The 10,525-nt window shown below is 50.8% G+C and overlaps 1 protein-coding gene across 1 annotated transcript in view; it reads left to right on the top strand.

Annotated features, from left to right (window-relative positions):
- Positions 1–6,658, top strand: part of Ntsr1 (neurotensin receptor 1) — a 45,442-nt gene extending 38,784 nt beyond the window's left edge. The window contains exons 2-4 of the mRNA XM_021194859.1: positions 110–326; positions 3,111–3,201; positions 4,205–6,658. Coding sequence (XP_021050518.1) covers positions 110–326; positions 3,111–3,201; positions 4,205–4,457 — 561 coding nt within the window. The 3' untranslated portion in view covers positions 4,458–6,658. The remainder of the gene's footprint in view (positions 1–109; positions 327–3,110; positions 3,202–4,204) is intronic.
- The last annotated feature ends 3,867 nt before the right edge of the window (positions 6,659–10,525 follow it).

Here is a 10,525-nt window from a genome sequence, read left to right on the forward strand (position 1 = left end):
TCTGGTGGGTAAGCATCTCCCCAGCTCCAGCTCTGAGCACACACAGTGATAGTCCCCGGGTCTGGTGGGTAAGCATCTGTGTCTGACCGCTGCCTCTTGCTCTCTGCAGGTTAACACCTTCATGTCCTTCCTGTTTCCCATGCTGATCATCTCCATCCTAAACACTGTGATTGCCAACAAACTGACCATCATGGTGCACCAGGCCGCCGAGCAGGGCCGCGGCGTGTGCACCGTGGGCACCCACAACGGTTTAGAGCACAGCACGTTCAACATGTCCATCGAGCCGGGCCGTGTCCAGGCCCTGCGCCATGGAGTCCTCGTCTTACGTACGTAACCACAGACCCTGGGGAGCAGACAGTGCTTTGGGGGCTCAACCCAGAGCCGAGTGTAAAGACATGGGATAGAATGTGGGTCCAAGCTCAGCATCAGTGCTCTTTGTGACGGCTTCACATCCTCACTTAACCAACCAGAGGCCGGAAGCCAACTCTAAGCTTGAAGCCTTACTAACATACACGGGTAAGCTTTCTTGTAAGTCAAGGATCTGTCAAGGAAGCAAGTATACCCCAGGCACACACATAAACAAAGTCACATGACCAGTCCTGGCAGCTAGGGACCTCCACGGAGGTAACATCTAACTATTTGGGACTAGAAGGTCCTGGTAACAGACCTGCAGGCAGAAGGCATGCCAAGCAAATGCCTGGTGGTCAGACAGTTCGCAGCAACAATGCTGAGCAGAGGGGTAGATCTGAATCCTGCAGCTGATGCAACCTTGGGAATCATTCATCAGGGATGGTGGATGGGAAAGACCCAGGACAGAAGTCTTTTTATCCTCCAGACCCATGTCTTGCTTTTTTTTTCCCCCTGTGGCTGTGGCTCCTTCCTGGTCCTGCTCCTTTCAGGTTTGCTTCCGAGCAGCTCTAGATGCAGTCTCAGGACAAACCATGTGACAGTAAGAAGTCCCCCAGACCAGGCCCTAGAGCCCAGAGTGGCTATCACGAGACCTGAGTGGGTCTAGGTGGCCTTCCTCACAGATGTCCTCATCTATACCCAAAGGTAGCAACAGTGATAAGTGTTCATTCTTTTTTTTTTTAAAGATTTATTTATTTATTATATGTAAGTACACTGTAGCTGTCTTTAGACACTCCAGAAGAGGGCATCAGATCTTGTTACAGATGGTTATGAGCCACAATGTGGTTGCTGGGATTTGAACTCTGGACCTTCGGAAGAGCAGTCGGGTGCTCTTACCCACTGAGCCATCTCACCAGCCCATAAGTGTTCATTCTTAAACACCCCCTCCCAAGGACATTGCTGGACCCCAGAGCAGCCACCCCATGTCCCCCCACTAACCTAGTGTTTCTCAGAGTAACTGGAAGAGTGAGTGGTGAGTCCTGTCCTGGCCCCAGGAGGAGGCTGAGGCTGAAGGTAAAAAGGAGCACCCAAGACCTCAAGCAGAGGTGTGTCTGGGGATATCAGTGGACAGCACCACCTACTAGGATGTGTCTGAGTAAGGGTGCCTGTCAACTGCACTTTTCATCCTGCCATAAAAGGCCCAGGCCCACCCTCCCTACTGAGTTGCCTTATAACCTTTCTAGCTGTATCAGTAACAAGAGAGAGAGACAGAGACACAGAGAGACAGAGACAGAGAGAAGAGAGAGGAGAGAGAATGAGCTGACCCTTTCTGTCCCAAGCAAGGAACATCACCTAGGAAGGATAGCCTGGTTGGCATTCTTTGTGCTGGGCCTAGTCACTGTTGGCTCAAGTAGTGCAGTGCTCAGCTCTCCCCTGTCAGCCCAGGCTGGGGATACTGTGACAGTACTTTGGGGGGACTTAGAGACAGCCACTGGGTGCCCCTTAGAGACCCAAGATAGCATAGATCCTCTTCTAGCAAATTTGACAGTGTGATGGAAACTGAAGACCTCAGGGGTTCATATTACACAAAAGAGGAAACTGAGGCTGGCAAGCTAAAGGTGAGAGACAGCACCTTGGAATAGTCCTTGTAGTGACTGCCTTAGTACGACCCCCCCAATTCAGACTTCCTAGTAACTGCTAACCTTCAAGGTTGTCCCAACTAGGTGAACTTGGCATAGCCTGACAGAAGAACTGGTTCCCCACCAAGTCTCTGCAAGGCAGGGCTGCAATGTAGGCAGGCCAAACAGAAGGGTATGTAAATATGCTCAAGTAGACCTTGCTCATAGCTGTCCAACAGAACTGTTTTGGGGTACCCGTCAACCCTCTTGGCTGAGAAACCCAAAGGGACCCCAAAGATTCCCACTCTGCAAGTGCTAGAATCTCCTGCCTATTTAATGCTGAATGATATTCCACTGTACAGTGCTCACCCGTCCAAGTTCCTGTTGTGTGCATGAACCACACGACCACAGACTGGTACGGCAGTAGGTCCACCTGTCTGACCACAGGCTCCCAGGTCTCTTCCACCTCTGTGATTGGCTGGGAAAGATGCTGTTGAGAAACAGAGTGCACACATTCTTTTCAATTTCTGTTTTTAATTCTTCCAGGTCGATTCCCAGGAAAGGGGGTGATGAATCACGTGATGCTGGTGATGAATCACGTGATGCTTTTCTTTTTCCTTTGAATTGCTGTTTATCACAATGGCTGCAGCATGTAACATTGTTGCATTTGTTGTTAGGTTGTTTTATGTGTGTTCTAGGCCAGAGGTCAACAGCAGGTATCTTCCTCTCTCTCTCTCTCTCTCTCTCTCTCTCTCTCTCTCTCTCTCTCTTCACCTTCTCTTTTGAGATTTGTCTCTCACTGAACCTGGAACTGATTGATTCAGTTGTGATCCATTGCCTGTGAGCTCTAGGCATCCACAAGCCTCTGCCTCGGCCTGCAGTCTCCTAGCACTGGGTTACAGACACACACTGTTCACCGGGTGGTTTGTTGGTTGTTACTACAAAAGAAAAGAAAATGGCCCATGACCTCAGGATCCCACCTTTGTCTCCCGTGGCTCAGGATGCCACCTTTGTCTCCCGTGGCTCAGGATGCCACCCTTGTCTCCCATGGCTCAGGATGCCACCTTTGTCTCCCGTGTTCAGGATGTCACCTTTGTCTTCCGTGGCTCTCTCCGCATTTCTGAGGCAGTGACTGTCTTGCAGGTGCTGTGGTAATCGCCTTTGTGGTCTGCTGGCTGCCCTACCATGTGCGGCGCCTCATGTTCTGCTATATCTCAGATGAACAGTGGACTACGTGAGTATTTGAACTCTAGCAGTCAGGTACGGGGCTATGGTGAGCCCCACAATCCACAAGCCTGTCTGGGACGAGGAGTGAACTGCTCTGAGCCTGCGGCTCCAGGGAAGATGATTATAGCCAAGAGGTCAGAGCAGACAGCAGACACTCAAAGTCATGCCTGAGACATTTATGTCAGAGCTGAAGGATCTTTTGGTCACAGCTACTCCAGGCCAGACTGGAGGGCTCAACAGAGTCACAGGAGGAGCTGTGATTTGTCACACACAGGGAAAAGACGGGGAAACAAGTTCAACCTCCAGCTGCAATCCACTTGTGAAGGTTGTCAACTGGGCAAATTGTAGGAGACTCAGTGTCCAGGTTCTTGATGGGACCAGTCACAGAGCCCCTTCTGCTAAGCATGACTCAAGCTCCCAGGCGGAAAGTAGGTAATCCTCGTGAACCTTGCTTGCACAAATGAGTCGGCTGATGGTGAGAGCAGTCCTGAGCACCAGCCAGCCAGTGAACCTACTGTGAGCCATTTCTGTAGCAGAGCAGGGCTCCCTAGAACGTGAGAAACATCACCGTCAGGCTAATAGGCACCCACAGACAAGACATAGCTGCTGCTCACATGGAGATACTGAAGAGCAGAGGAGCGGCCCTAAGTGAAGGTTCAGGAAGGTCAGGGATGCCTGGGGATGGGAGTTAAGATCAGCATGAATAGATATAACATGCACAGATATCAGGAGCCTTAGTGGTTCCTGTCCTTGTATGGTTTGGAATTAATGGGCCCTGAAATCTTAAGACACTGAGAACAGGACTCTATGTAGGCAATCAAGATGGGCTGCTGAGAGAGAGAGGGCATGCCCAACTGGGGCTGCGGTCAAAGCCAGATCCTCTAGATGTCCTAGGAAAAAGGCATTAAGGATGCTTTGGTACCCACAAGCTGCTGCACTGCGCATGCCTGGCCCGTGCGCATGCCTGGTGAGGGCCACTGGAGTCTAAACACCCTCCCCTCCCCCAACAGGTTCCTCTTCGACTTCTACCACTATTTCTACATGCTGACCAACGCTCTCTTCTACGTCAGCTCCGCCATCAATCCCATCCTTTACAACCTAGTTTCCGCCAACTTCCGCCAGGTCTTCCTGTCCACGCTGGCCTGCCTCTGTCCTGGGTGGCGCCGCCGCCGAAAGAAGAGGCCAACGTTCTCCAGGAAGCCAAACAGCATGTCCAGCAACCATGCGTTTTCCACCAGCGCCACCCGGGAGACCCTGTACTAGGCCATGAGGAGGTAGCCTGTGCACAGGGCAGCAACCCCCCCCCCCCAAGCCTCCAAGGGTTAAGTAGTAGCCCATCTAAACCATGCCAGTGAGGCTGGGCCACCCTCAGTGGAGGCTTCTTTCTTCCCAGTTTCTCTTTCTTTCCTTCCTCTGGTCCCCCCTCCCTAGTCCTTTATTCTTGCCCCTTATCCCTGTCCTACCTCCACCTTTAAAAACAGAACAGAGGCGGTTTCTCTCCTGGCCCTACAAAAAGCCTTTAACAAGAAGAAATTAGCACTCACTGAGGACAGTCTCCCTTGTTCCCAGACTAATGGATGTTTTAGAAGGAAGAAATGAAAGGACCACATTGGGCCTGGACAGATGAGCTGCTGTAACCATAACAGCACCTTGTAACTGCACTGGCAGGGCGAGACAGTGTCTGAAGTTGGACTTGGCCTCAGAGACACAGGCTCCATCTCAGCCCCCTTATGCCTCTACTCCTGCCCTGGTCCAGCAGATACCATAGCACTTTCTGAGCCTTATGTCCAGACCCTTCCTTAGCAGGCTGGTACACTGTCCTTCCCAGGGTGGTCCAGAGAAGCCCCAAATTTTCTGTGTAAGGTCCATGGCCCACAGCTGAAAGCTGAGGGAATCCATGCCACACCTGGATGGCTATGGCCCACTAAAGAGACCCCACTTCCCACATGCCCAGGAAGGATAAAAGGGCTGGCCTGGAATCACACAGGAAAATCTTCAAGTGGCTTTGCAGGGATACCTGCGCTGGGACCTTGACCTCTTGGATCTGCACAAGGATGGAAGATAAGTAGGGTCCAGCCTCCCCAGTCCAGGTGGCTTTGCTGGGAACATGCATGGCTCTGCATCTCACATACAGATGTAGAGACTAAGGTCTGACAGCAGCTGGCTTCAGGCTGGGACTCCTGAGAAGGGGCACTGAGCCAGGTCCTCAGCAAGATGCCAGTGTCTGAGACTCCACAGGTAAGGGGAGGCCAAGCACCCCAGCATCCAGCTGGCCAGCTGCCCTGGACCTAGGCAGATGTCAATTTGTTAACCAGCCGCCAAGCAGCCGCCCTGGCCCATGTTCTAGGCGCCTGGAAAAGCAGGCGCCCTTCATCTCTGGGAGCTGTCTCCTAACAAGACAGGGCCATCTCGCCTCCAGCCAACAAGCAGGCTGGGCACTTGGAGACAGTCCCAGCATGCCATGGACCAGCAGGGTAGAAGTAACAGGAGGGCCAAGTTCAGCCTTTTGCAAAAGAGTCTTGGCTCTCTTGTCTGGGAGAGATGGCTGGATGCGCAGCTGCTCTGTGAGAATGGAATTGCCATGGGACATAGGCAGCTCAGTCATGGCCCAGGCTAGCCTCTGCTCCCTCTGAACTATAAACAATGGGTGAAAAGTCAGGGTTTCTGTGGTGACCCAGAGATATGGGGAGGGTGTTCAAGTACTTGAACCCCACAAAACACTGCAACTAGTAATGTGATCCCTCAGGCCATCAAGGGCAAGACCTGGGTGAGTCAGGATCAAGGCCGACACCAGGAAGATGTGATCACCCAGGAGGGAGGTCTCTCCTTCTAAGAACTGTCTGCATGGGAGCCCCTCACAGCCCTCTGGAGCCACCTCGCCCAGTGGGTCACAGGCTAGCGGTTGGTCATGAGAATTTTGACTTAGACTCGAGCCAGGCAGCCCAGTTCCCAGGACTCTACCCTGGGTTTCTAGACTTTGGGTAAGCCATTCTTCTGAGCCTTGATCATCATCATCTCAGCTGACGGGGACTGTCTTGAAGGACTCAGCCTGGAGTATGCAGAAGGGAGACCCCTGAAGCTGGGTAAAGCCAATGCCCTCTTACGTGATTCCTCAGAAACGCGGTGGCCTCATTATAGGGGTGGTCCAGGCTGTCACCAGAAGTCTCTGCTGTAGTCTGTAGCATCCTTGTCTGTGTGCTTGGTGTAATTAGGGACATACATCCATGCACCACCAGACGCACCTGTGACCCTGGCTGGGTATGCTATGCTTTGGGCCAAGTGAAGATGAAAATAGCTCCAGAGGCTGTCCCGAGCATCCTGACTAGAGTCTCATGAGCCCAGTTGTGATGTGGAAATAGGTCATGCGCCCCAAACATCTGTCAGAATGCCACCCACCCTCCACACCTCAATAAAAACACCCTCCTCGTGTCTCTCAACAAAGAATAAAGGAAGCTGTGTATATCCAGTTTGGGCCTTTATATTATGCATCCATTCATACATCTGTTCATTCAGGCAGGCACAGCTGGTGAACATAAGCCATGGTGGGGGTCAGTCATGTCTTCTTAAGATTGAAGGGATCTTGTCCACCTCCCTGCCCTCCTCTTTGTCCTCCACACATACCTTATCTGCCAAGGTTCACACTTGTTCACACCTGCTGCCAGGCTTCACACCTGTTCACACCTGCTGCCAGGCTTCACACTTGTTCTCAGCAGACATGGCACCACAGACAGTTGAATGATGGCTGTTTTAAAACTCTGATTAAACATTAAAAAACAAAATTTCAGAATTTTAGACAATATAATTTTCCTCAACGCTAAGTCCATGTCCAGAACGAAGAAGGAGCAATGTTTCCAGCCTTCACTTAAATGCCAAGTGGTCCAATCTGAGCAGGGCTGCACTCAGAGTAGACAGGCACCAGAGAGGACAACATGATGATGGTGGTGGTGATGATGATATCGATCATGAACATTTCTCAGTCTTGCCTCCAGGACCCCTTCCCACAGCCTCAGAAGCTGACAGACTCCCCAACCACCTGACTCTCTGGACCCTCTGGCCTGAGCTGCGCTATCACTAGCCTGCCTAGATTCTCTCTCTGTCTTGGGATTACAATCTGTTTTCAGTTGGGGTTACCATTGCTGTGATGAAACACTGTGACCAAAAGAACTTGGGGAGGAAAGAGTTCTTCACTCACAGCTCCAGGTAACTGCTCATCAAAAGCAGTGAAGGCAGGAACTCAGGCAGGCAGGAGCTGATGCCGAGGCCATGGAGGGCGCTGCTGACCGGCTTGCTCCTCGTGGCTTTCACAGCCTGCTTTCTTGTAGAATCCAGGACTTCCATCCCAGGGATGGCCCCACCCATGTTGACCTGGGTCCTCCCCATCCATCAGTCAGTAATTAAGAAAATGGTCAATGGGCTGGCCACAGCCCAGTCTTACAGAGGCATTTTCTCCGTCAAGGTTCCCTTCTCTCAGATGACTGTAGTTTGTGTCGAGTTGACATAGATCTAGTCAGCACATTATCGCACACAGAAGTTCACCTGCCCAGCTCCCTCCATCATCCTGCTTGCTGAGGAGAGAGGAAAGTTGCCTCCTTCACAGGACGAGCAGGGTGGTAGACCAGTGCTGTGACGGGACCTGAAGACAGAGAAGAGGATTGTGTCTGCTTGCTTAAACACTGGATGACATGGGTAGGTATGGGCTTGCATGTGTATGTACACACACACTTTAAATAAACTGAAGACCCAGGGCCCCTGGCTTTGGAACCACTTTGATGTTTTTAGACTGAGGAATGCCCTTTTGTGCCGCCTCCTACAAGCAGGGGCCCATATGCCAGCCCTGCCCAGGCCAACAGGGCAGAGGCACACATGAAGAAAGGTGCTAAAATGGTTTTCAGGATTCCTTTCTCTCCTGGGATCTTAGTGGACCCCATAAACTCAGAAGCATGTAAGTCTGTAAGTCCGCTGACCTCACCCTCCCAGCCCTACCTTGCCCTGCGGAGCCAGAAACTCAGACCTAGGAATCTGTACTCCTAACCTCCTAAGGACCGCTCCAGCGGGGTTTTCCCTGAAGCCTAAGAGTCCCCACATCCTCCCCAGTCTCTCATTCATTCATTCACTCATTCATTGACCCTGTCTGGCTTCCTTGAGCTGACTCCCTCTCCTTTCTGATGAAGGCGTGAGGCTTCCGCATATTACAAAGAAGTTCTTCCTTCTTGCGGGCATGGGGAGCTGGATGGCTGGCATACAGGTCCAACAGACACCAAAGAAATGAAACACTAGTAGAACTCCAGGCTGGTCACAAAGTGAGACTCAGGGACAACTAGCACGTAGCCTTGACACCCACCCCCCTCTGAACCCAAGATCTTAGCACAGCCCCTCCCTGCTCTGATCATGTGAGTGTGTCTCTCATTTTGTGCCCTGGACAGAGGAGGAGACTGCCAGCTCTGTCACCATTGCTAGGCAACAGGGCAGGGCTTGGGAGCGAATCCTACAGTCTAAACACATTTGAAAGAAGAAAGAATGCCAAGCTTCCTGTGTCTGCGAAGCTCCCCTCTCCAAGTCCCCCTCCCCCCACCACTCCCTGCAATTATGATCTGAATTCCCATTTTTATCAAAACACCATAGAAACCACGTCCAGGCTGAGTTTACAAAAGAATACTGCTGCGTACACCAGGGCAGGGGGGAGCTGGGGGAGATATGGGGGAATATGGGAGGGGGGAGACAGGGAGAGGCAGAGGAGCAGGCAAGGAGCAAGTAAGAGGCAGGCAGAGACAGAGAGGGCAGAGGTGTGCTGTCCTAGGGAGGAAGGGACTGTCAGCTCCTGCTGAATAGAGTAAGAAAGGCTTCCAGCACAGGCACACATGCACGTGCATACCACACACACTCATACACATAGATAAATGTACACATACCAGCTGCACACACTACTGTGTGAGAATACATACTTAAATGAAAACCTCACTTTCCCTAGCCCAGAGGCTCGAGAGCTCGACAGCCCCAGGGTCAGCACTATGGAAAGAGCCACTGGGACCTCTATGCCACGGAACAGCCTCGGTCTCTGGGTGGCTGAGGGCAGGTGGTGAAGGTGACTTGAGGCCTGAGACTAAGCTAGGGAAGGAATGGAGCAGAAAGTGCCGTCCACTTCTCTTCCTGGCCAGATGTTGGGGAGCCAAGCCCAAGCATCCATCCCTTACCTGACTCCACCTGAGAAGCAACACAAACATCTGTGTTTAGTGCCTCGGCCTCCTCATCCCCAGGCACTCATCCCAGCTGAAGGACCCTCCTCCTTGGAGATCACCGTGGTCTGTGTGGCTAAGCAACAGAGTTCACTCTTCCAAATTCCAGCCTTGCCCTTCTACAGACAGCCACCGGGTGTGACAGTGCACTTGGGAGGTTCCAGGCCAACCTTGGCTATAGAGGAAACTTGGGTCCAACCTGGGTTACTTAAGATCCTGTTTCAAAAAAAAAAAAAAGAAAGAAAGAAAGAAAGAAAGAAAGAAAGAAAGAAAGAAAGAAAAGAAAAGAAAAGAAAAGAAAAGAAAAGAAAAGAAAAGAAAAGAAAAGAAAAGAAAAGCAAACAGCAGGTGGGTTCAGAACCGTGGGTGAAGTGACTGACAAGCACAAAGACCTGAGTTTGGATCCCAACACCCACTTTTTGCCAGAAGCAGTGCAGCTTGTGTCTGTAAACCCAGCACTGGGTGAGCAGAGACAGGGGCATCCCAGTGGCTTGCTAACCAAAATACTGAGCTCCAGGTTCAGTGAGGGACAAGGTCTCTCACTGAAAAAAAAATGGAGATTAGTGTGGCAGCACACACAGCCTTTAATCCTAGCACTCAAGAGACGAGGGTAGGGGGATCTCTATGAGCTGGAGGCCAGCCTGTTTTCCATAGACATCAGGCAAGCTAGCACTACACAGTAGGACCTTTAATCCAAAAGAAATTATATACATACATATATATACATACATATATCATATATCATACATGCATGTAATATATATCATACAAACATACATCGTATACATGTATATCGTGCATACATATATCTTTATATCATACATCTATATATCATACATATATATCATACATATTATTTACATGTGGTATATATACATGATGGAGGACTAAAGAGATGGTTCAGTGATTAGGAGCACATAGTTCCCTTGCAGAGAATCTAAATTCACCTCACCACATCTCTGTCAGGTAGTTCACAATCACCTATAACTTCAGCTCCTGGAGGACCTGATGCCTCAGGCACAGTGAGCATAGTCATCTATGTGCACAGACTCAACACATACACATAAATAAAAATAATAAATTAAAAAAATAAGGTGG

Source organism: Mus pahari, chromosome 3 (assembly GCF_900095145.1).
Source record: "Mus pahari chromosome 3, PAHARI_EIJ_v1.1, whole genome shotgun sequence".
NCBI lineage: Eukaryota > Metazoa > Chordata > Mammalia > Rodentia > Muridae > Mus > Mus pahari.